Source organism: Podarcis gaigeae (assembly GCF_964106915.1).
Source record: "Podarcis gaigeae genome assembly, chromosome: 10".
Taxonomy (NCBI): Eukaryota; Metazoa; Chordata; class Lepidosauria; order Squamata; family Lacertidae; genus Podarcis; species Podarcis gaigeae.
The window spans coordinates 46,779,312-46,807,037 of record NC_139686.1 but is presented as its reverse complement, the minus strand read 5'-3'; the positions used below and the strand labels follow the sequence as shown (position 1 = coordinate 46,807,037).

General features: G+C 41.1%; 1 protein-coding gene across 4 annotated transcripts in view; it reads right to left on the bottom strand.

Annotated features, from left to right (window-relative positions):
* Positions 1–27,726, bottom strand: part of TAFA2 (TAFA chemokine like family member 2) — a 141,508-nt gene that overhangs the window by 51,032 nt on the left and 62,750 nt on the right. For 3 of the 4 annotated variants that reach the window (XR_014555371.1, XR_014555372.1, XM_083699553.1), the window contains exon 2: positions 934–1,040. Coding sequence is in view for 2 of the 4 variants with exons in the window: in XM_083699553.1 (XP_083555679.1) it covers positions 934–1,039 (106 nt within the window). In the remaining 2 variants the exon portion in view is untranslated. Of the gene's footprint in view, positions 1–933; positions 1,041–21,943; positions 21,964–27,726 lie in introns of those variants that run through there. The other variant, XM_083699552.1, reaches the window with a different exon arrangement.

The window sequence follows — 27,726 nt, the reverse complement described above, 5'->3', positions numbered from 1 at the left end:
TTCCCCTTTCATTCTCCATAACTTTAATTAAACCACAGCCAAATTTTCAAAGCTTGAATCCTGAGAATGTACACAGGTGCCTCAAAATGAGAAATAAACTTTAGGACTGTATTGTAGAGCAAAAACTATTACAAGCATCTCAAGGTGTTTTTGATTAGGTATAACAAGAGAGCTGTTTCCTATTAATCCATAAATCAACGGATATTGTTCCCTGGAGAAGAGTTCCTAGTCATAAAAGTAAAAATAAAAAAGGGTATTACTTTCAAGCTGCTAAAAGCTGTCAGAACTGTAAGCATAATTCTATAGTGACAAGTGAAAGAGTACACTGCAATAAGGGAGAAGCCCTATTTCTGTAGACACCAGAGAAGAACACTCTGAGGTCTTATTGAGAATGGAGACACGACTATTCAGCACGCACACAATGTCTCTTCAGAGTTCATTGACATGGATAATTGGACTGCTACAGCAGCCCACGTGTTACTCAAGATGGTTTTTTACGAGGCTCATTTCATGAACTCATTTACAATATTTCTATGTACTCTTTAATGAACTTTTTTTTTTATGGGAGAAACAGCTTTATTATAAGCTTGCTCAATTTTTCAACTTTACCATCTTCAGATAAGAAAAACAAAATTATGGTGATTAAAAAAACTAAGTTATTAAAAAGGATTAACATAAAATTATTTCAGGACACAACAGTAGGAAACGAAGGCAACATTACTTAAAGAAAACATTACAGTACTTAACACTGATTTGTCAACACATTGACAAAAAACAACAGCCCACAGGAGCCAATGAACAAAGAAAAATCACATGATTTAAATAATAATAATAATAATAATAATAATAATAATACCATTAAACTGTTATCACCTTGAAGCAAGGAGTTTGCAGATAGGTGCCACATCAGTACCATTCAGTGCAATTTCTTACCTTTGTGGTGGTTTGCCCCAGATGCTATTCTGCCCCACAGTGTTACAACAAATATTATTATTAGCAGTTTTCCTTTTGTGGCTTTCTGTAAGTATCTTTTATTCATCCTAGGAGGGAAAAAATAAAATACACAAAATGAAAAATGTTCAGTAAGTATAATTCATGTTTCCCCCAATTTTATAGAAGTAGTTAAATACATTTTGTACAGCGTAGTCCCATTTGCGTCTACTGAGAAATAAACACCATTGAAATTCAGTCGGACTTCATCCCAGTTAAATATGCCTAAGATTTCAGCTTAAGACACCTGGCAGGCATTTCTATATCAATCACCCAGCATGGAAGGCAGGAAGTTAGTCAGATCAAATACATGTCATTTGCTTAAGCTAGTCTTTTAGCCCACTAGGTAAATACCACAATAATGGCTCTGCTTGTGTTAGGCTGCATAGTAGCAATAATTTCTAAAGAGCAAGGGGAGCGACTTTCACCTTGATGCTAATCAAGGTACAGCTCAAATAAGGCATTGAGAGCTTCACAACTATGCCAACACAATATCAATGGAAAGCCTTCCTAAGGGAAAGCTTATCACTGCCTCTTAATACCTTATCACAGCCTCTTCTCCTACAACCAAAGAAGGCGAAGAAGTGAAGAAAGAAAACATATGAATCATAGGCAACGAGAATCCTATGGTACCACCTTAAAAAAAAACCCCACACAACTTTATATATATAATATTACCTAAAATGTATCCTATTTATTAATTTACAAAAAGAAGTGTTTATATACTGCTACAGCGTAAAAATATTTCAAACCCGTTTACAGCAATAAAAACGTTAAAGAAAACATGCAAGCAAAGCATAAAACTCTAAAAACAAGTTAAAAACAAATATCATTAAACCATTGTGGAAGGACTGGCATAGGACTGGCAGAAAAGAAAAGTTTCCAGCAGGCATTTAGAAGTTGACACAAAAGATGCCCACAAAGTGTATCACAGACCATCAATGATACCGTCCGTGATATACCGTACTTTGCGAGAACCCCTCACACTACTTGAAACAGCACATCTAGATAGCAAGTTACACAGGGTTGATTCCGTGGCTATAGAGCACAGAAACAGAGCACAGAGAAACAGGCAGGGAATGTCTGCCCCTGCCAGTCCACATGACCCCCGCCTCTCAAAGAAGCAGCATGATGGGCTTTGAGCCACATGGATGGCTTCCTGTATTAATTATGCAAACATCCCAGGATCCTTCCCAAAATCCATAGTTGTGTGCTACAGCAATAAGCAGAAAAACCCAAACGCTACCATCCTACTTTTAGTCTATTCTGTAATCCTAAATACACATGCTACTTAATAAGCAGTGGCTCTGGATTCTGAATAGACATGCAGAGGGGGAGGGCTGCAAATTGAGAAAATGTTCTTACCATGTCGACCTGATGACTTTTCCAAGAACCGCCTAATTATTAATAGTATTATTTCTAACAAGCGTTAACATGAGGGCTGGTACAAATGTTACAGAAAAGCAACGAAGGTGTAAAAATGAATCACGGTGTCCTTTCCTCACTTGCGTTGCGCAATGGAAACTAACAGCTGAGAGGGTGGGGGCGAGGGGAGAAGCTGCAATGATCAGTTGAGTGGCAATCTCTTTGAGAGAGACCCATGAGATCCACTCAACCGATCAGAGTAGCACTCCTCTCACGGCTAGCCATAGCGAAGCCTAAGCGTGCCTATGGAATCAAGTCAAGCAGTCAACTGAGAGTGCTGTCTTCAGGCAGCAAAGTTTACCACTTGATAGTTTCACCTGAGTACTGTATTTACTTGAATGTAATGCACACTCTTTTTTGCCAAATTAGGGTGTGCATTAGATACGATGGGGCATTTACATGCACCAGCAAATACTTTATCGCTTTCAAGGTTTTGAAAACTGAGGGGCACATTAGATTCAATGATGCATTAGATTCGCGTAAATACAGTATACGCAACGAAGGGACTTTGTCTGTTGTACCTGATGAACTTTGATTCCTCCCTCGTCTAAGTTTCCCTTATACACAACCAGTCTTTCACATGAGTTGCGAACAACATCCATAGCAAAAATGCTTGAAAGTATCAGTTGAAAGTCTGACTGCTATCAAAATCTTACTCTGCTGTATTATAGGCTGACAAATCTAGGGAATGTTAAATTATAGGTGCAAAGACAGAAAGCTTTCTGCCACTAAACAGCGGTGATAATATGCTACTGAATCAGAGCTATAACGTCATCTCAAAATAGCAGCAAAGGCAATAGACTCATACAGGAAACAAAATCCCAGCAGGTCACATATTTTTGCTGCAAAACTGAAGACAAGGCACAACATCAGCCATTTCTCAATGTCCACCAAGAAGATGATGTTTTTATGGAGAACATAAGAACATAATGCAATCCAGTGCCCCACCTAGTCCTGTTCTCACAGTGGCCAACCAGATGCCCCTTATGAGAAGCACAGGAACTGAGCACAACAGTAGTGTCCTTCCTGCAGTTTGCAGCAACTGGTGTTCAGAAGCATTTGAGGCAGAGCATGGCCATCATGGCTAGCAGCTAATGAGAGCCCTCTCCTCCATCAAATTGTCCAATCTTCTTTTTAAGCCATCCAAGTTGGTGGCCATCACTGCTTCCTGTGGCAGTGAGTTCCATAGTTTCACTATCCACTGTGTGAAGAAGTACTTCCTTTTATCTGTCCTGATTCCTCCAGCATTCAGGTTCACTGAATATCTGCAAGTTCCAGACTTATGAGGGGGGGGGGAGATGAAAATGGTCTTTATCTACTTTATTCATGCCATGTATAATTTTTGGCTCACCCAGACTTCCTTTTGTGCTGTGTTTCTACATACTTTAAAGGGAGCGCTGTGTCCAAGTGCTCCTTTTTTGGGGGGGGGGGCAGCACATTTCCCGCAAAATCACTGCTCTTTACGGCCAAATTGGCAATCTGCTGAAAACCCAAATTGCCATTTGTTCCAATTCATCGTTAAAGAGCAGGTTTTCACAAAGGAAGCACCAGAGCTATAAAATAAAAATAAAATGCTTGGACACGGTGCTTTAAAGCACAGGGCTGTGCCTAGAAAGTGCAGGGCAAAAGGTAAATGTGGATGAGCCCTTTATAAACTTCCATAACGTTCACCTTTTGTTCACCTTTCCTGAAAACTAAAAAGTCTCCAAATCTGCAGCCTTTACTCATTGCTGCATCCCCTTGATCATTTTGCCCTTTTCTGAATATTTTCTGACTCTACAATATCCTAGAGTTAACCTATATATCACATAAGGCTGCAAGTTCTCCATTTGTGGTCTAAATCTAGAAATCATAAGGACTTGGTGAGTACAGGAGGCACCCCAGAAACCAGAATTTAAACAAACTGGTTTAAACTATCCAGTCTCTACAGAGAATGGGTTGCTCTAGTAGGCTGCTCAGGAAATCTCATGGCGTGCAGCAGTGGGGCACATCCAACTTTATTTTGTCTCCCACTACACTGTCTTTGGAAAGGTATAGCTGAAAAATGGTGGAAGAGATGAAGAGTAGGCTTCACTTTGCTTCTTTTTCAGAATTATATCCCACAGGTGAGCAGCAATAGGTCTTAAACCAAACCGTTTGCAGTGCAAAATCACTTTTAGCCTGAACTCAAATTTAAAATGCTAAACTGGCATGTTTACGCTTTCGATTTTGATTTCACACACACAACACAATTGTACCCACAGAAGATACTCAAAGAAGGGCTTTTAAAATATTGTGTAAAATGCCCCTGGTTCTTGGGCATAAGCTGAACATATTTAAATGGATAATCGAACTGCACAGTGAGACCTTTGTGGGAAAGCTCAACCACGGAAGAACAACAGAGAAGCACCGCTTATTGTATAAATGCATTCTAACTGGGTAAACTCATCACGGCTGTGAAAGGGCGGTCTTTACTGAAACAGGCATACGTAACAACACAAAAAAGACATGTAAGATTAAAGTATGCATATCACCTGTATATAAGCAAAATCTGCATAACTTGGGGAAATATTCTCCATGTCAGAACACTTTAATTATTCCACAATATGTACTCAAGTAAAATAGTATGCACATACTATTATGTATAAGGGCTTGGATTTATTAAACTGTATTTTTGTACAATTAATGTTAATATGTTTAAAACTAAATGCCTTGGAAAATATTTCTTTCTTTTCTGACAAAATAAGTTTTCTTGAAACACCTTTTAGAAATACTGTGGTTCTAATGAATAGTGTCCTTTCTAAAGCAGTGCCATTATTCATCAACAATGCTCCCAGATTAACATCAGCTCCTTTGCAACACAATTGATTGCAATTTTCACCTTCGTTAATTTTCAGACAAGCTACTAACAAAAGCAATGGAGAAAACAAAGTAAGAAAAAAAAACCAAGAGATATCTTGTTCCCCATAAAAAACTGCAACACGAACTAACTCAATGAATTAGTCGCATTTAACTGCGGATATAGTTGCCTGGTTTTCACACACCAAACCATCCTTTAGAGCTACGTGCATGAGCTGCTACACTCTTCTCTCCCCTCTGTTTCTGTACAACCATGAGAACTTTTGTACAGAGTTTAGTTTAATGCTATCCTCATTTAAAACAAACTCTGGTCGATTTCTAAACAAGCCTACTAAAACCATGTGTTATAAAGCAGACAATTTAAATAAGCAGTGTTTGTTTTAAACCAAGATCTCTGATTCATATATAATGACAAGCTAGGTTTTGCAGGGAAAGGAACTAAATTCTGTAGATGTCTTCATGCTGGCCATGGCGGCTCCTTCCTGTTCATGCAAGTAGCATCAAACCATGGTTTAGTGTAGTGAAAGTAGTAGGGCTTTGAGAAGTAACTGCGGAGTTTTGAGGCATATCCACTCCTGCAGTTGGAGAGGTGCCTTGCTCTTCAGTTCAACACAGCCTGGAGTCCAAAACACCTGGAGGGAAACAGGTTGGGAAAGCTCTATTTTAAAAGCTTCAAATGAAGCTGCATTTCCATATCTGACTACAGATCAACAGTTTGCAATCCATTTATTTATTCTTCTGTTATCATTTCAGCAGGTTGTGGAAACTCATGTTTATCCATTCTAGATGCAAAAAGGCCTAAATATATATACAAAAGTGGAGAGGTCTTTTGTTGTTGTTGTTGAGTTACTTTTACTGAACATACTATCCAGTTTAGAGGATTTAAATCCCGTGACCACTTACTCAACATTTAATTTTTCAAATAGATGTACTCAGTGCTTCCCCACCCCACACCGGGCTAATTAAGGGTATGAAGTACCGGCACCTCTTTTTGTTGTTGTTAAAAAGTGTGGCACTTACTGTAACAACTTCATGGTGAGTACCAGCACCTATTTTTCTAGGGGAAAAGCACTGTATGCACATAGCTTTACAAAAGACTAAAAACCTTCAACAATTCAATAATCAAGTCAATCAATGATTTCCCCCCTTGTATATAATAATAGCTAAGTATCTGAAAACTTAACACTCCAAGTCATGTACAATCTCGTACAGTACTTTTGTCACTTCAAATTCTCTCTCAATATCTGTACTGAAGAGGTTGAAGGTTGAAGAGGTCTCTGTCTTTCCACTCATTCATCATTGCTATAGCATTTGCTTCCATAAAGCTTTCGCAAATGGTTGATTAAATTTTCTTCATTCATCTCGTTTTTTCGTAAGATTCCGAGAACCGAAGCTGGGACCTTCTGTATGCAAAATCCTTTCCCTCTCTATACTCTATTCGTACTACTCTGTCATCCTAGTCCACATGTAACGGAGTGCACATGCTCCAGGGTTAAGGAAGCCACCCAGAGAGTAGCTACTAACAGAGTACTTCTGCTACTACTACTGCTATAAATATCTGAAACTGGCAGGCAAGCAAGCAAGCAAGAGGTGTTGTGGAGGAGGAAAGCGGGTGAGTGAGCTGGGCTTCTAGCAGGATGAAGCAGGAGAGAGAGTTGGGATGGCAGTGGTAGGTGGGTTGTGAGAGTAAGGCAGGGTGGCAAGCAGTGCAGGGGAGCGAGCTGAGCTTGTGGCAGTGAGGCAGGTTGAGTGAGAGGGGCGACATAGGTAGTGCAGATGAGCTGCAGAGGTTTTGTGAAAAGCAAGGGAAGGGCCTTAGGGAAGGAGGAGTGTAAGCCAAAAGTAAGTAGGTTGGGGCATTTGGCAAAGATTAAGGGGAAGGGGATGGGACGCGGATGGCGCTGTGGGTTAAACCACAGAGCCTAGGGCTTGCCAATCAGAAGGTTGGCGGTTCAAATCCCCGCGATGGGGTGAGCTCCCGTTGCTCGGTCCCTGCTCCTGCCAACCTAGCAGTTCGAAAGCACGTCAAAGTGCAGGTAGATAAATAGGTACCGCTCCAGGGGGAAGGTAAACAGCATTTCCGTGCTCTGCTCTGGTTCGCCAGAAGCGGCTTAGTCATGCTGGCCACATGACCTGTACTCTGGCTCCCTTGGGCAATAAAGCGAGATGAGCACCGCAACCCCAGAGTCGGTCAGGACTGGACCTAATGGTCAGGGGTCCCTTTACCCTTTACCTTTAAGGGGAAGGGGAGGGTGGCTGGCTGGTGTGTGAAGCAATCAGTGTCATCATCCCCTAGTACTAATTTGACATGATGCGGCAGCTGCAGGCATTCTTGGAGAACACAGATTATTTAGCTCAAGCCTGGCCAAAGAACTGAGTCCACCTTAGTAGCCCTGATGGATTTGTTCAAGCTTGTTCTTGCTTCCTGATCTCTCATCGGCATTTGCTACCATTGAGTATGGTATCATCCTGGACTGGCTCCAGGATATGGGAATTGGGGGTGTCACTGTATTACAGTGGTTCCAATCCAACTTTCAGGATCGAATCTAGACAGTAGCATTGGTGGCTATGCTATGGGGTATCCCTGGTGCTACTTAATCCTGTGGATGAGTAGCTCCTGGGTCTGAGGAACTGGTCAGTTGCCTACCCTGGATGAGGTTACATTCCCCCTTTAGGGAAAAACCTTTTACCAATTGTGCCTGTTTCGACAGCAATGGGCATTTCTGGACCAGAAAAGCCTTGCCATAGCAGTTCATGTGCTGGTTACTTCAAGACTGTAATGAGCTCTTTGTGTGAGCTTCCCTCACGCTTGATCATAAATGCTTCATCAATATGGCACAGAAGATATAGAATAGATAGATAACAAGGGGCTGGCCCTATAAAGTGTTTTCTTTTGTTTCTAGCAATAACAAGATGATGACGGGTTACTATGATTCTTAGGTGACAGATCAGTGCCTGGACAAATGAGATTGTGTTCTGTGGATGTGCAAATCGACTTGAGAAATAACTGAAGTACAATTTTGTAACACTCTCTTTACTCTATCCCAGGTGTGGGGAACAAATGGTCATCCAGATGTTACTGAATTGCAACTCCCATCATCCCTGGTCATTGACCATGCTTGCTGAGGCTAATGCAAGCTGTAGTTCACCAACATCTGGAGCCCCACACATGCCTTATCCAACACAGTTCTTTTTAACTAGTTATGGCCTATAGCATACATTCCAGATAAACTGAAGCATACCAGAAGCAATTTTCTACAACAGTGGAGAAACCTTATCTGGTGGAATTTCCCCCCTCCAAATCTGAAAGGTTCAGGAGTCCCCTGCCCCACTTGTGTCTGCATCTGGCAATCTGGCTGTTGGTTTTAGAGGCCTGGGACTCTGCAAAATAAGAACCTGAGGTCTGAGGTTATGCCATTTAAATGGAGATATTAATTTTATTGTACTCTCCTTGCTCAGTTATATACACCCCGGTGTTCTCTGCAAGTCCTGGGGTAGAAAAATCTAGGCCTAGGCAAGGGCATTCTGGAACCCTGGCCTGGATCATGGGATGCATCTGCCACAGACATTACAGTACAGTCGTACCTTGGAAGTCAAACAGAATCCATTCCGGAAGTCCGTTCGACTTCCGAAACATTCGACTTCTAAAACCCGGCTTCTGATTGGCTGCAGGAAGCCGTGGAAGTCATATTGGATGCTCAGCTTCCAAAAGAACGTTTTGAAAACCGGAACACTCACTTCCGGTTTTCGATCGTTCGGGAATCGAAAAACATTTGACTCTCAAGGCATCCGGGAGCCAAGGTACGACTGTACATCTATCCTTCCCCCTACATATAAAACCATAATTATAATTGAAAATTCAGGGCGCTTGAAAACACTTCAACAACCATACAAAAGAAACGTAAACTGCTATAACAAAACTGCACAATTATAGGAATAGAGTAAAAACAGGATAATTGGCATATGGTTCGGGAACCCTAGGGCAAACATATTGCCCGAATTACATTGTCTTGGTGCTTCTTGGATACACTGTAAATTAATAAGTTGTGCTTCTTTAAGACATCAGAATGTGTGTTTTTTCTGGAGAGTTCCCCAGTCTTTACAGTCTAATGTTTGAAGAGGTTATGAAAGAGCAACCATTTGAAATAAGTGTTGTGTTTCTCTTTACACTCATGCTCTGTGCAACAAAAATATAATTTGCAAGTTACTTTAACTGAATTGTGTGAGTTTCGTATAATTTAAGATTTCTGACACTAGGCACAAGGCTACTGGAGACTCTGTACTGCTTTGTTTCAAACAATGTGGACTGTGTCAAGTACCTGATGTATGAGGATTAGGAAGAATTATTTTTCAGTTTTTCATTTAATACAATTAATTGGCAAAGTCTGGGCTCTAAGCCAACTATTTTATTTTCTTTAAGAATTGTAATTTGGCAGCGTGTGAGCTGAACTGAATGCTTTACAGCTGTCTTAAAAATACAGAGCAATATCCATTTTACATATATACAAGGCATCATAGCGCATTTCAATGAGAATTCTAATTAGTTAATATGCTTTACAACAAAGAACCTTAAAGTTATAATTGCCAAGATATTTATGCAGATAAGCAATAGACGAGAATGAAACACATGGTTTCCAAAAGGCAATACTAAGATTTCAATTTACCAAGCAGAATGTTAATGTAATGGGGGAAGAAGGAAAAACATAATATTATTAACTCCAGAGAGGCAGCCATATCAGAGACTCAGGAGACTTGTGGCATAAACATTTGTAGGCTAGAGCCCAATCAAATTAACAGTACAGTGTGTATTCATGAGCTCTTCTCGAAACACTTTCACAGGATCACAGAATGTGTAGAAAATGAGAATTGAACACAGAACACTTCCAACTTTGTGTTGAACCGTTCAGTTTTTATCTGCAACTCACTGAGGAAGTCAGTATGTCCTGTGAATATGTCCTCAAGTGAATTAACTGGAATCATACATTCAGATCTGTTTGCTTGCTTATCCGTATTATTTTCTTCCATTGCCACTGAATCTCTCTCTTATTTTTCTTACTCCCACCTTTCTTGCTATGCTGATTTATCACGTAAAAAGGGACAACTATTCTCGCTAGTAGGAACCATGCACCCACTGAGTCTGTATTCAAAAGAATTCGCTAATGAATTGTGAATTGCAGCTTCACACTGAAGTCTCCCTATAATGTCTTTTTATTGAAGTGTAACAACTTTGTAGGCAGTAGCATCCTGGGAGACTGAAATGTTCTCCCACTGCTTCTGAATGCTGCCATTCTTAGGTCAGGTTTGTTCTGTTCATTCTCTTGCATAAACACAGGAGACTTTGTCCCTGTCTTGTGTGAACACAGGACGCCACTGTAGAATGTGATGGCATATATCCCATTGCAGGATGTGTTGGAGAACAAGATAGTATAGCTGAAATAATTTGTCAAAATCATGCAATATTGGTTGCCAAGCGGGAAAAAATGATGTTCTGTTGGCCAGATGATTGCATAGAATAGATATAATACTTTTAAAAGTGGTCCATTTTCATGTCAAGCTAGTTGTAAAAATCACATGGAAGCAGTAATAAATAAATCAGTGGGCCACCCAAAAAACCTCAGCTACATTAGTGCAAACATTTCTCCCATTTCACTGTACTGGACCTGTTTCATCAACATTATTTTCTTTCCAATTTTAGGAAGTATAAGCTTCAGACATGTAATTCCATGCACCTTTCTTCAGAGATATATGGGTAAGTAATCACACTGAGAGGAAAAGAATACTACTTTAGTTGGGACCTCGCTCGTCCCAACTAAAGAAGAATGGCAACTTAAACTGACAGAATATGTGCAGCTTGCAGACTTAACATATAGAATAAGAGAACAAGAAGAACACATGTTTAGAGAAGAATGGAAAACGTTTATTGAATATATGGGGAGAAATTGTATATACTTGAAACGTTGGCAGCATTAAGATAAATTCAACAGTGTAAATAAGTTTTGATGGATGTAATAATGGAATACAGTCATACCTCATGCTGCGTTAGGTTCATGTTGCATCTTTTCGACTTGTGAACACATCAAACCTGGAAGTGTATACATCTGGGTTTCGCCACACGGGAGTGCACAGAAGTGTTCTGTGTGCTTCGCACATGCGCATAAGCATTCTGCGCGCTTCGCACATGCAGAGAAGCGCTCTATTGTGCTCTGTGCTTGTGCAGAAGCGCCGCTCTAGTTGCAGACTTTTTGGGGTGCGAACAGCAACCCGGAACGGATCATGTCCGCAACTAGAAGTACTACTGTACTGAATGGTTTAGTTTTTGTAAAATATGCAGGGATTTGTGATATGCAAAATGAACCATGGAAAGGAAAGAAAGGAAGGCATTGATATTCTAAGGGTGTTCAAATGAGTATTCTAAATTGTAAAATAGAAAATTTAATAAAATTTATATATTTTTAAAAAGGGGAAAGAATACTAGTTCTTGGATTACTATTTGTGTAGACACGCCACTAATATTTTCACTTATCGCAGTCTCGGTTTCAATGGCAATTCCATTTTTCGACTTACAGTAATGTTTGATATGACTGCACTGGAAGGGCATCCTGCTTTTGCAATTGATATAGTATTGTCTTGGAGTTTTTTGTTTGTAAGGAAAGGTGTTATTTAGAAAACCAAAGGATTGTGGAACTATACATTTCTTTAACAAATGGACATGCTCAGTGGCCACAAAATGCTAACTGCCTGATGGGGGCAAAACAGAAAATTGCAGGAAATGGAATATCCTGGAAAACGACATGGTTGTCTGGATCACTGGAACCCTGAACAGAAACACTTCATGTACAAACATTTTGTCACAGATTCAACTTTTTTGCAATCAGTCTGAAAAAAAAACCCTAGATTAGATTAGTAACCTGCATGAAAGTGATAGCCAATTAAATCATACTCAGGAGTAGACCCACAGAAATCAATTGATTTATATCAATTAATTTAAATTGGGATACCCTGCGCATGACTTAATTGGGTATCATGGTTATTCTCACTCTTCTTTGTAAAAGAGCTTAGCCAAGGTTTGTTCTCGGCCATGGGAGCCAGCACATTCCCAGTAATCCATAATTCAATTTACTGTGTCACGTGAAGCATGCCTGTGTATGTAAAGGGAAGTCAGGTCTCTCTTGTGGGCCATCACATAGGTCGGGCATTTCATATTGATTTTGAAATAGGTCTTGTGGGGGGGAATGATCCACACTCTTAAATCCAGTGGTTGGACTAGGTAATTCCAGAGTTCAGTGCCAACTCTAGGGTCCATTGTAACTATACTACGAATGATTAAAAAACTATATTGTTTCGGGTAATATGTGCTATTTTACGCCCAATGCTACATTAACAGATGGTACAGTAAAAAATAAATGTGATTTTTAATGAAGCAATTGCTCAAAAAAAAAGCTACAGTTTCATGAGTTGCTAGTACTGGTATTGTATGTGGTGTAAAACTTTGTATTCTATTGATCCTGGAGCCTAGCAAATTCTAATATATGCCAGCTTTTCATGCAACTATATTAATGCTTGCCATGGGCTAAAATATTGATTGCTATATTAATAAACAAAAGCTGAACCAGACGTAGGAAGAATTGAAATAATGGTAGTCAAGAAGATTTTATACAGTTTCTTATTTGAATTATCAAACTTTGTTCTGAACAGCCAATACATTGGTAGCACAAGTCATTACCTCAACCTCCACAGTACTTTGCACCTGAGAATTCTTATACAAAGGTAGCAATTACAGAATATGAGAAAAGGATTTAATACCTTCTCTTACCCATTAAAAGCTGAGTTGCCATTCAAAGTGACTAGCGGTATGTTATCTCCCCCCACGAAATGCTAAAGTCTATTTGCAATGAAACAGTAATAGTGGAGAGCTTAACCAACTACTGTGATGTTTTTAAAAAGCCACAACCATGGTATCTCCCAGAGCATTTTCACACCTCTGGAATACATTGATCAAAAGCTGGCACTGCTGCACCTTGCAACAAGATTGAAAGGAGACCTTTCTGAAATAAGCATTGATTCCGATTCACTTGCTGCTAATATGGTTGGAAGTTTAAGAGTTTATCAAAGAACTCCATCCCATGTAAAGCTGCAAAAAAACAACAACCAACTTTATTTTTTGCAATTGAATGCAGGATGTACCGTATTTTTCGCCCTATAGGATGCACCAATTTTTTGGGGGGGAAATAAAGGGGGGATTATTTCCCCCCCAGCCCCCAGAACATGCAGCTCTCCACAAGCCCTGGGAGCCCAGCGCCGGGCTCCCACGGCTTGCGGAGAGCTACGCAAAGCTAAGCCTGGGCGCGCTGCACCTCCAAACCACGTCCCCCGAGCTTGCGGGGCTGGAGGCGGGGAGAAGCACGCTTCTCTTCGCCGCCAGCCTCCAAACCATGTCGGGAGACAGCGGGATGGCGTGCTGCGCCTCCCCGCTGTCCCCCAAGCTTGCAGGGCTGGCGGTGGGGCTCTCCTGAAGCCTGAAGAGCGAGAGGGGTCGGTGCGCACCGACCCCTCTCCCTCTCCAGGCTTCAGCGAAAGCCTGCATTCACCCCATAGGACGCACACACATTTCCCCTTCATTTTTGGAGGGGGAAAAGTGTGTCCTATAGGGCAAAAAATATGGTAGTTCTTTTGTGATGATGATAATAATGATAATAATGATAATAATGATAATAATAATAATAATAATAATAATAATAATAATAATAATAATAGATTTTATTTATATCCCGCCCTCCCCAGCCGAAGCCGGGCTCAGGGCGGCTAACAACACCAAAGTAGTGCAACATTATAAAAACATTATAAAAATTAATTAAAATCAAAATTGATGGCAACCATAAAGTTTTGTAAGGATTGCCAAAGGAGGGAGTCAGGCTGCGCCCTGACCAAAGGCCTGGCGGATCTAAGCTCTGTCTTGCAGACCCTACGGAAAGATGTCAAGTCCCGCAGGGCCCTTATCTCTTGTGACAGAGCATTCCACCAGGTTGGAGCCGCAGCCGAGAAGGCCCTGGCTCTAGTTGAGGCCAGCCTAACCTCTCTGTGGCCTGGGACCTTCAAGATGTGAAAAGTTTTTGTTTGTTTGTTTGTTTGTTTGTTTTTTGTTTAATTGCATCTGTCCATTTCCCCCAGGTCAGACACTGATTCAAGCATGGGTTTCCATGTACTTCTCACCCTTTGGGAGTATCTCAAACGCAGCTAGCCAGGCACTTCGGGGGCAGCTCTTAAGTGTCTTCCTTATTTGCCAGCTCCTCTGTTCCTGTGGTCCAATGGGAATATAATGGAACCCAGGCTGCTGGCAAGGGGCCTTCCAGTTCTGGGGCATGGATGTCCAGATCTGATGTTTTCTCGGACTTCTTGACAGTTTGGACATTTGCTAGAGAGTCCTGCTTCTCCTACTCCTCATCTGAGGAGACCTCCGCTTCAAGGTCTGAGCAGAGTTGAACCCTGACAACATACTTTATGCATAAGGAACTTCCATAAAGCCACTTCATCCTTTATTTTTTATATATATACATCCCTTTAAGAACTTTGAAATACGAATTTTCAATTATAAATTTATGAACATTTGTTGCTAACACATATATTACATAGGTCTCCTTATCAATGCAAGTTTCTACGCTGCACATTATGTGGTCAGGGCAGCAGAGAGAGGATTGACTGAGGCTCCTTGTTAAATATACACTGAGTGAGAGACAAACCAAGGTTTGCTTCCGTGTGAAACGTTTCAGAGTGGTTATATAGCTGTATAGTTCTTAGAGTAACAGGTCTCTTTTATCCAAAGCATGTTAAGCTGTGAAAGATCACCTCTAACCACTGTCAAAAATTATAGCCATTTCCTTTTCAAAGGACGCCTGCTAAATTGTATGGAAATTTCTCCTATTTTTACAAATTGTGTTACACTTTGATGAATAAAAAATGGACCAGCAATGCTCAAAGCAAGCATGCAGATTTAAGAGATCAATCAAGGCTGAGCAAAATTTTATACACCAAGAGAGTTGTGTTTAATTTTTAATACCATTGCAGGGGTGGGGAGGCACAGTTTGAAAGCTATCACCCACAAATAGTAGCTCAAGAAAGTGTGCCAGGAAAATCCAAGTATAGGGGTTTTTGTTGTTTTGGGGGTTTTTTTAAGCAGTACTTCCAATATGCCATCCCTATAAATGTTCTTAGTGTTCAAAACAACTGCATGTTTATCTGATATAACCACAAACAGGAAGTTCAATTAAATAATAGTAATAATTCAAAATATCAATATTATCTAAGAACTAAGAAACTTAGTCACCTGCCTGTTATAATGTTAGAAATCTATGCTAGTTGAGAAGTCATAGGATATGAAACTCCGCTACATTGGCACAACGCACAATACAACACTTCCATGCTAGATATGCACAACGCCCCAGCACAACTCTCCAGTTATGCCAGGGGAAGACTGTTGGCGCACCTGGAAGGCTAGCATCAGTCACTCTTCTCTCACACAAGCAATTACTGTGTATCCAGCATTTGGGAGAGAGGATGGAGACAGCAATATAGAGAGGGAAGCATGGACCTAAAGGGCTAATTGACCCATACAGAAGCCTGTTTGTAGGAGCCCCTTCTGATCTTTTATAGTGTGCTGTTATGAATCTGTAACCTCCTGCATTTATGATAGAATGTCCTGGGCTTCTTTGAGAAGAAGGGCTGGATATAAGCTGAATGAATAACCGAGATGCTGCACGGGGTTAGGATTCTACTGCAGCCCCTGTGATTCTGGCATATATGATTGGGTGTGAGGGCTAGGGGCTGGTCACTGTTTCCTACCTGGTTTTGTGTCTGAGTGGGTAAGGAACTGTTTGCGATGTGGCTTCAAGTCCTGTGAGTTCATCCTCTTTTACACCTTGCATGCTTTTTTTCGGGGGGGGGGGCATGGAATGGCTGTGATCTAGGAAAGAAAGGAAGTCTGCCTTTGAAACGTCTCAGAATCTGTCACGATTGAAGATTTCAAAGCTCATCTACATCTAACCCAGGGGTAAGCAACCTAAGGCCTGTGGGCCACAAGCAGCCTACAAGGGTCGTTTAACCAACCCACGAGCTGCCCCCGAACCGAGCCGCCCACTTAGCGCAGCACGGCATGGGGACTCACTTCCGCGGTGCCGGAAATGGTGTCTGTGCATGCTCAGATGCCGGAAATCGTGTCTGCGCAGACACAGACACTGGAAATCACGGCTGCACGCACTCATGTGCGCGCGCGCGCCGGCCCACAGAGGGATCTCCGCTGCAGTGAACCGGCCCAGGCGAGGTAAACCTTGCCGACCCCTGATCTAATCCATCCACACAGGGAGGTGAGGAACAGGTGAGTCCACTTTGGAATTCCAACTCCCCAGATTACTCCTCCATTCCTAGCACTGAGCATTTTACTACCCGCCCTGCGTGTCAGAAGCGATTCTCAAGGCCTAAGAGCCATGCCCATGGATGTGAGTGCATGTGAGGAGTCAACGCAGATGAACAGTTTTTTCCAATATGACAGTGATCATGCATTCATCTGAAACTAATCAGATGCGTCTTCTGCATTATGCACTCTGCATCAACAGTTCATCAAGCTGCTTATTATTATTATTTAAAAAAACTTCAGTGCAACAGTTGTAGAGTTTCACTTGATTCCCAATGCAAAACACTTTGCCAGTCAATGCACATGGTGGTGGTGGGTGAGACACGCACACATAAAACTTCAGTCCAAACTAAGTAGCTAAGCTTTACAAGTGCTATGGACCATTTTGTCCCTGGATGACACAAAGAATGCAGGGATATAGTGCCAGAGGGTAGCAAGGTTGACCATTTGCTACAGACCCAAGATGAGCAGAGGGCCCACTCCCCTAAAAGTGCTAGCATTTCCACTTTGATTAGATCAGGCACAATAATTTTCAGTTTGCATCTCTCATCTCTGTGGGTCTCAGACCCACAAAGGTGCTCTGCCTAAGTCACCACTGCCGCCACCCCCCCCCCTCAGGATTTTGGAGCCAGCACAGGCAGGGTGGGGGAGTATTGCATATTTATATGAGGGACAGTTCTACTTCAACACAATACTAATACTAATAAGGTAAAGGACCCCTGACAGTTAAGTCTAGTTGCAGACGACTCTGGGGTTGCGGCGCGCATCTCGCTTTACAGACCAAGAGAGCTGGCGTTTGTCCACAGACAGTTTTTCTGGGTCATGTAGCCAGCATGACTAAGCCGCTTCAGGCGCAACAGAACACCAAAACCAGAGCAGTGCACGGAAACACCGTTTACCTTCCCGCTGGAGTGGTACCTATTTATCTACTTGCACTTTCTGGCGTGCTTTCGAACTGCCAGGTTGGCAGGAGAATAATAAAAATAATAATAGTAATAATAATAATAATAATAGTAATAATAATTTTATTATTTGTACCCCACCCATCTTACTGGGTTGCCCCAGTCATTCTGGGCTGCTTCCACAATATATAAAAAACATATATTTTTTTTAAAAAAACTTCCCTATACAGGGCTGCCTTCAGATGTCTTCTAAAGGTTGTATAGTTACTTATCTTCTTGCCTGGTGGTTGCATTAGCTCCACACCCTCCAGCATTTCTCTGATGAAAATAGGGACCTCCTAAGGAAAAGCGGGACATTGCAGGATCAGATCCGGAACTGGGATGGCTTCTGTAAATCTGGGACTGTCCCTGGAAAATAAGAGATACTTGGAGGGTCTAGATACACACCTCAGAGATGCACACCTGACTCACAATATTGTACCATTTCAAACATTCATGGTTCCACACACACACACAGACACCGAATCCTGGGCAATGCAGTCCACCAAGGTGCCGGGAATTGCAACGACACCCCCATCCCACCCACCCCCCGAGCTGTACCCCTCAAAGTGGGTTTACAGTTCCTTCCTCTTCCTAGGGAACTCTGAGAAGTATAGCTCTCCCTGTGAGGGCAGCAGAGGCCAACCAATAACCCCTAATGCCCTCCACAAGCCACAGTTCACAGGATACTAATCAACACTACATAGCAGCCTGCTGGCAATTATCTCTATCTTGCCTTTAATTAGGCAAAAAAATCTTTCGAATCACAAATGCATCCTAAGGCAGTAGTCCCTGTTTGTGCTACTACAACAACACAATTTCATTTTCTCAACAACAAGGAAGGCAGATACTTGCTTCTGTCATTTTTTGGCAGTGCAGTATTATTCAGCAAGATCACCCTGTCCCCAAGACTCAATCTGCTTTTCTGTAATAAATTTTATGAATTCTTTCCGAGCCACATACACAATAATAGAGAGGGGAAAAATTGAGTACTGTGCATTATTTTGTGGAATGGTAATGATGCACTATTAACGCTATTACATTCTATAATACTTTACCAAAATGTAGCAGGGAAGACACACTTCCAGAGGAAGAGAAAGCAAATATTATTATTATTATTATTATTATTATTATTATTATTATTATTATTATTATTACTAATACTACTATTTCCCTCAAAATGTGTGTTTTGCTCTTTTTTATAACATAAATTTTATTAATTAAAAATCAATTTATGCTATTCTGGATTTTGCAGGAGATTGTCTGGATAAAATACCTTTCAGCCCTGATATAACCAACAAGTAAGAGAGTTTGCATATCTCTCTTGTACAACGTAAAGCCTATCTAAGTGCACTGTTAAAACAAAAACAAAAACAAAAAAAGGAGCCTGAATGTGTTTTAGCTGTGGGGTTTGACTGACTGGAACTGAACATGCTGGAAATAGAATAAGCGTTCAGCTACAAACACAGAAGAAAAGGCAATCTCATTTAAATGATTTGCTGATATGACTTAAAACAATTTATTTAATCTTTACCTTTTTTATGTAAATATCCTTCAACTAAGGACTTAAAAAGTATAATTTAGAACAGATTTTAGAAAGTATAATTAGATGCCCTGTCAGATGGGAAGACAAATTAAAAGTGCAATTCACATTGCTACTGCAGCCGTGCCACCAAGGAACTACTAATCTTTTGCACAATACTCACAGCAGAATGTACTCTAGCCTCCGTAGGGCTCGTGATTATAGACTTGCAGAGAAACTGGGATTTAAATTATTCATCAGTGCAGATTTTCTTTCGCAGGGAAAAAAAATTAGTGTGCCACATAAATAGCAAAAACTGTTAATTCACAGCCTTTTACAAATTAACTGCCTGGTAATGGCATCAGTTATTACCCGTTACTTTTACTAGCACTTACAGTACCAAGATGCTATCAAAGAGACAGCTGCGTGCCTAAAAAAAATATGCTCAAGACATACTGCAACATCCATGCAACCAATTAATTTTTCAGGATGCATACACTCAGGCAAATGTAAATCACTACGCTGAAGCCTGTCAAAGGTGCTGATTAATGCAAGTTTGTGGCTATACTCATATAGCCACTCTTGGAGGCGGAACATGGCTAACATATAAAAATTCCCAAATATTAAAGTGATGCAGATCTACGCAGCTGTCAAAACACCCAGATGTGAATTACAGGTTCAGTGACCACAATCTCACCTGCCAAGTTGAGGCCAAAAAAGCATGCCCAGGATTACTTTACAGAATCATTATTATTATTTTTACAAAGGAATCTCACGACAGGTGAGAAAAGAAGTTTGCGCTAGATAGGCCTTGGTTTGACCCAGCAGAACTCTTCTTAGGTTCTTAACGACCGTCACAGTAACAACATAGAGCAGAAGACCCAAATAGGAGTCTTCAACTGTGTTATGTGTTCATATTTTTCTTTTATTTATTTTTGGGGGCTGTTCAAACGTGGGAGGAAAGCGATGTGATAAACCGTTCCTTTCAATCTTGCCCTCTTGCATCAAATCTTGCCCCTTGTGTTATGTTGCTGCTGGTTTAAGTTGTGTTTTTATAGTAATTTTGGTCAGCTTGTTGATTCATTGTTTATTGCTGGCTTTATTTATTTACTTACTGTGTTTTGCTGTATATATTTTAGATTGCAAGCTAAAGCCTGTTTGTTATTAAATAAACAAATATCTCATTTTGCCATTTTCTTCTCTTTCTTGTTTGACTTTCAGTTCAGTAAAAGTGAGCATTCCAAGGCCACTAGGCCTCTTGAGCAACTCTGCAGCTACACACATAACTAAATGTAGGGATTGACATTTTGTTGATGAAGACAAAAGACAAGAGAGAGCGCCCCCTCCTGCCTGTTCTATACATTGAAACTAACCCGGGCTGGATCTAGACCAGGCATACGCAAACTCTGGCCCTCCAGATGTTTTCGAAGTACAACTCCCATCACCCCTAGCTAATAGGATCAGTGGTCATGGATGATGGAAATTGTAGTCTCAAAACATCTGGAGGGCCGGAGTTTGCCTATGCCTGATCTAGACACATCAAAAAAGCGCTTCAGTTTAAAGCACTGTAAATTTAAACAGGGAAAACGGGTAGAGAAAAACAGGACTCCACATCGCCATCTGATGGCACAATGTTGTATCGCATATACAATGCATATAAACCGTTTTTTCTTTACCAGTCTAGCTGAGTCCCAGGCTGGCAGCTGAAATCTTATGCCAACTCTAATGACAGAACAGCATCCTCCACTGCACCTGAGGGCAGGAGCTTAACTTAGGAGGTGCAAGACAAGGCTGCATGGTGCACACAGCTCCCTCCAGCATCTGCTGCTTTGGGCATCTGCCTCTCACTATATTATGCTAGGACCATTGCGTGTTGAGTCCCACAATGCCACCGCCAAAAAATTCACACTTCACACATCAATTTTTGTTTAAGGTTTTTGGCATAAATTTGGCCACAACTTTATTCAAAATACAAAAAAAAAAAAAAGTGAGTGGTTGCTTAGGCATTGGTTATGACTATCTGTCCTTGCCCTCAGGGACAGAGCTGGCCTTCTGGACACCAACGGAAGCCAGTGTGGGGAAACAAGTATTGGGTGAGAAATGAAGCTGGGCATCAGACCCTCACTTCTCACCCTCAATGTTCCTGTGGGCCCAAGTCTGACGCCAGGGACAAGGACGAAAAGAATGGCAAGCCCCTGGATTCCTTTAACGGAATTCCCTTTCCGCATCATTTGGAGGGATAGGCACTTACCCCTCCAAGCACCAATTTAACCAATGCCTAACCGCCAACCTTACAAGTTGTGACGATTTGCTACGCAGTAGGCAAAAACCAAATGGCACCAGCCAATCAGCCAAATGGCAAAATTCCTACCAGGCCCCCGCTCCAAGGCAGACGACCCCATGAAAGGCATAGCAAGGTCAAGCGCTCAAGAAAAACCACCCTATTAAAAGGGAGGGAGGGCGGGTGATCCGATACAAAACGGCCAAGAGAACGTCCAACGTCTGGCCCCTGTATTTAAAGACTCTGACCCCTCCTCCAAATTGGCAACAATCAAAACTCCCCAGCAACCCAATTTTAACCCTTAAAGGCTTGGGTTCCTCACCAAATCTGCCTAGTAACGGCAGGGTGGCATGTTCCCCCAACCGCAACACGTGCTCTCTGTTAGGGAGAACACGCTTTCTTAAAATTACCAAGCAAGAACAAGCTAAGAGAGAGCGAGAGCGTGCACTGTGGTTAGAACAAGTAGAGAAGACAGAGCGGCTTTCAGGACTGGCCTGCCACTTGTCTTTATCTTCATTAATGTAAGCAGAGCTGGTACTCACCAATGCATCCTTAGAAGGGCAGCACCTGGTTTATTCTGACGGCAACTGCTCTCCACTTATTCTTAAGCAAATGGTTCTGTCCAAGAACAGCTCAGTGTGTGACGGGTCCTTCCCCTGTTCCTTCACCTTACAGAACCCCTATCTGAGAATCTGTATATTAAGTTCAAAGAGCTGCCACATTTTCCAAGTTTGGCAAAGGCAGTCAATTTCCTTGCAACAGAAATGTTTCCTGTTCAGCCCTGCCAAATCCCCTTCTCTGGAAAACATTTCTGCACAGAACAAAACACCACACAGTGGCAGAATGAAACTACACTCAATAAGGGGAAGTATTTGTTTACTGGATTCTGCCCAATAAACGCACCTTACCTACCTGTTTCTTAAGAGGCCACAAGACAAATAAACAATCACTCAGGAAACAAAAAATACACAATCTTGTTCCATCCCTATAATTCTGTGAGGTGTGAAACACAGATAGCAGTCCTTATTGGAGAGTAAGACTCCGAGGTGGCTCTCACCGGTGGAGGCCAAGGCACGTAAGAGACCTAATATGGAAGCCAATTGGCCTAAATATGAGGAAATCATTGAAAAGATTGGAGACAATTGGAGGTTGCAGAGCTTGGAAAAACTAAAAAACAAGGTGCGAGATTGGTTGCATTATGCACAAATTCAAGAGGTCTTTAAAGTAGACAAGAAGGTTGGATTCCAGGTGGAAAAATCGAAACTAGAGACAGAACTGTTAGAACCAAAAAGTAAACTACTTTCGAGAATGTATAACCTGCTGCTTAAATGGAATACTCAGGATGAGACAGTCAAATCCGCCATGATAAAGTGGGCGCAGGATTTGGGGCATAACATTATGTTTGAAGACTGGGAAAGGTTATGGAACACCGGAATGAAATTTACGGCATGTAGTGCCTTGAAGGAAAACATGAAAATGATATACCGGTGGTACATGACCCCAGTCAAGCTTGCTAAGATATATCACCTGTCTGATAATAAATGCTGGAAATGTAAAGAGGCGGAAGGGACATTCTTTCACCTCTGGTGGACCTGCCCGAAAGTGAAGGCCTTTTGGGAAATGATTCATAATGAACTAAAAAAGGTACTTAGATTTACCTTACCTAAGAAACCAGAGGCCTTCCTCCTGGGCATGGTGGACCAGAGAGTGCTTAAGAAGGACAGAACTTTTTTTATGTACGCTACTACAGCAGCAAGGATCCTGATTGCAAAACATTGGAAGACACAAGATTTACCCACACTGGAGGAATGGCACACGCAGCTGATGGACTACATGGAACTGGCCGAAATGACTGGCAGAATTCGAGACTTGGGAGAAGAAACAATCGAGGAGGACTGGAAAAAATTTAAAGACTATTTGGAAAAACATTATAAGTTGTATGAATGTTAAAAAACGCACCTTTTGGGAAATTCTAGCTTCAGTAATGTTAAATTAAAGAAATGGAAATTAAGGTACAAGAAGTCAGAGATAGAATAATGAAACAACTTTATTGTGTTAAAATGAAAACGTACACGATTTGGGTCATAATATATTTGAAATTGGGTAACATGATAAAATGGAAGATACAATAAGTATTGAAACAAGTTAACAAATTGCAGATGTTATGTATCACAGAGAATGCAGGGTTGGGAGGACGCGGGGAAGTCCAGTAGATTTGGAAAAAAGAATAAGAAAATTTGTAACTTTCTTTTTCTACTTTTATAATATGCTCTTTATTCTTTTTTCTGTATTTCATAAAACTAATAAAATCATTTCATTATAAAAAAAAAAAGAAACACAGATAGCAGTCAAGTACAACATTCCTAGAGTGGACATGAAAGGGGATGTTTCCACCTGTGAGAACAAAACTTCCTGTTTCCTCCTGGGCTGGGATAAACTTCCTCTGCATGTGAGGGTGGGCGTGACCTTACCTGCCCAGGTGGCAAAAGCACCTGGGACACAGCTCTCTCTCTCTGACTCCATTCATCGCAGAAGCAACATCTCTTTAGCTAGAGATGCCCTGCTGGCTTCCAGCCAACAGAGCACAAAGGGACTATCTCCTTATGGGATAGATTCCACATGTATATATTTTGTAACCTAAGTCTGCCTTCAGGGATCCATCTGTGAACGGAATGTGTCAGTAAACTTCTTTTATACTTTTTACACAATATTGTGTTGTGTCTATTCTTTTTAGGAGGGAGTAAAGGGGATACCAGGAATCCTATATTTAGAAGCTTAAACAAGCTTGCAACAAGCTAACTGCTGTACGTTTAAAGGGGAATGTTTAAAACTCTGCTAAGTTATAGAACTTGCTAGCACAAGTTAGGAAGGATATTAATAAACAAGATATACTCTCCTGCCTCCCTGAACATTCCCACAAATTCCTCTGTGCTTTGTTTTACCATTCGCTCTGTAGGTGGCTGAGGAAAGCCTGGACCGAGGTATCTATGCTGTATTTTCAGATAATAACTCCCACCTTGCTGCAAATCCATGCATAATTAAGTATTCAGCCACAACCCTGTGAGCAAACAATACCTACATTCAATCTGTGCTATGTGAGAAATGCATTGCCTAACATACACTGTGTTAGCTACAGTATAATTGCTAAGTGAATGCTGAACACGAACCTACAATATGCTGCCAAATATTATTTTGTTAAGTATAAATTTGTTTGCTCATCAGTAAAGTAAGCCATATTGGGGGTAGAATTATTTGCCTTGCATTAAAAACATTCATTAATGAAGCAGTGAACAAATGCACACCAACAAATTGATAGCTTTGTATAACCGATTCTGGGCAACAGTTTCCCACTGGCTACCACCTTGTCTTTTTATGATTTATTTTTGTATACACTGAGCAGAGAAGTTGAGGATGGAGCATTAACCACAGTGCAATTATGCATCCTAGTTGTGAATACATTGAAATGCACAGTTGGTGTTGAGGGCGCAATCCCTGCAGATTATTTGAATTCATTATATGATCATTAACAACAATGACTATTATTAACAATTATTATTAAGGATGGGGTTTCAGAAAATGTTCCAATGTCACTGGTCTTCAAATGGCGAACGATGACCCACAATTGGTTCACAACAGTGGTATCATCATAGTTTTATTTTTGATTACGGTGGTGTTTATGAGTTGGCAAACACCCCAGCTGCCTACTCATAATGAGTTTCCAACTCTCTGTCATAATGTGTGTGCAAACACCATATGATGTAGTGACATAGTGGGTTTTCATGGCCATGGTCCAAATCAAGGGCGGCGGCTGCTAGGAACGAAGAAATTCATTCCATAAGAAAGCAACACCACTTTTGCTTCTGTACCATTGTGCAGAATGTGATGGAAGCAAATCACTACACTTTGGCTGGGTGGAAGATTAACAAACATCTAGATCAGCTCTTTCTCATTTAAAGAGAAGTAAGGTGGAGAGAAATAATTCAACACAACAAAATAGTAAAATATCCCTGTCACATGCTGGTGTTAAGAATTAATCCCACGTCTGGAAACAGTTGGAGATTACAGTCTTTACTCATCTGCAGTCAATGTAATCCATTACTAGAAATCATTAATTCTTTGCTTACGTTTGCTGAATACTGGCTATTCTGAAGACGGAATTTCATTGTCAAGATTCAGCTCTTTAATGCATGGGTAGGCAAAGTAAGGCCCGGGGACCGGGTCCAGCCCAATCGCCTTCTAAATCCGGCCTATGGATGGTCCGGGAATCAGCGTGTTTTTTTACATGAGTAGAATGTGTGCTTTTATTCAAAATGCATCTCTGGGTTATTTGTGGGGCATAGGAATTCGTTCATCCCCCCCCCCCAATATAGTCCAGCCCACCACATGGTCTGAGGGTCGGTGGACCGACCCATGGCTGAAAAAGGTTGCTGACCCCTGCTTTAATGTACTTCATTTGAACTCTAGAAGATATATAACTATACAGTATTGTCTGTTAGAGTGCAGGATGGATGGAGTGCCAGCTTTCTGCTGGGGACCAGAAGCGCTCACTGTTAATGCCTCCATCTGCCCCAAGGTAAGCTTTTGCGTCATCCAAGGAAGCAAAGAAGATAGGTGCACAGGGGCTTTTTCAGTTGTTCAGGAGGAAAAGCTTCAATCCCCTTTCAGGTTGAACAGGAGGACAACCACATACCTCTAGTCACCTAATACTGTCCTGTCCAACTGGTCAATCGCAAACAACTCTGGTGAATCCAATGGGTAGATCACTGCCAGTTTATTTATAGTGGGAGTAGATCGCAGTCTCTTGGAAGTTGGACACCCTTGATATATTTGATGCCACAGGCCAGTCCTGCTGGATACTGGGGCCTGCTCTGTTTAAATTCTGGAATTGCACATCAGAAATCAGGCATGTGCTTTCTCCCTCATAGGGAATTTAATAGTAACAGATCCAGCATTTATTTGAACATGGTATCTCCTGCCTTATGATACAGAGCCCACAGTCTACAAGTTCTAAGTTTTACTTTGTATATCCCATGCGTTTCTGTGTGCTCTGGCACTTGTCACGGTGTCCCGTTGCAGCAGAAGTGGTTTAGTCATGCCGGCCAAATGACCTGGAAAGCTGTTTGTGGACAAACACTGGTTCCCTCAGCCTGAAGAGCGAGATAAGCGCAACCCATAGTCGCCTTTGACTGGACTTAACCATCCAGGGGTCCTTTACCTTTTACCTTACCAGACCAGAGGTCAAGCAAAGAGGCAAGAAGAGTTCCTGACATCTATTATTGTTATTGCTATTTCTTTGTATTACCTTTCTACAATGTGTTTTGATGCCTGGGTCTGTTCTGGTAAAACAACCGGATTCTGTCCCATCTTGAGTTTTATACCTTCTCTAAACCTATAACTTATGTGCTGAACCTGGTTATCTCTTCGTGATAAGGTGAGTTGAGGTGAGCCTGGGAGGCGTATGGGATTTTTATGTACTGTGTGTTTAATAAAAATAAAAATTTAAAAAGGACCTCCACTGAGAACCCCTGATATTGAGAGGATATGTGAGCATTCAGTTCATTGACTCTGGATCTCTGTGATTTAATTTTGGAAAATTGCTCTCACACGGGAAATAATTTATAATGGACATTCATTGAGTGGCTAACTGGACTTCCTAATCTTTTAGTGGAAATCTCCTAAAATTATTTAAAAATATAGGTTTCAGTATTTGAGTTTCAGTCAACAAATACTGACATGAATGAAGATGACACTATTAACAGATTGTGGGGGACAGTGCCCTTTGGTGGATTAACACAGCCATCAACTGCAAGAACACTCTAGAAAACTGAGAACAAAACCTGACATGGCAAGTTATCTAAATCATTTCAATGCTAATAAGACTTTTATTTCCTTTTGTGCTTTGCTAACACTGCATACACATTTATCATTGTTTGTCAAGTACTGCTTTATGAAATGGAACAATAAATAGTACAGGATTAATTAGTTCTATTTAGCTTTTTTGTGCCTACTAGATTTAATTTCAGAATAATCTTCTCTAGTATGTTAAATTAAACCCTTGTATTTAGTCGTTTCTTTTTTTTCTGATTGAATAATTACATTAAAGAAGGGCTGTATTATATGACACCGGCCTAGGCCCAAGCCATCCATCTGTTAACATGGAAAATATGAAGATAATTAGGCATAAGACATTTCTGTTTTCATCTCTACATTACAGCCAAACCTGTGCATCTTTACTTGAAGGTAAGTTCCAACAGGACTAAGTTTTCAATAAGAACCAAAGGTTTACAGCTATAGGATGGTTTCAAAATGGAACATTTAACAGGTT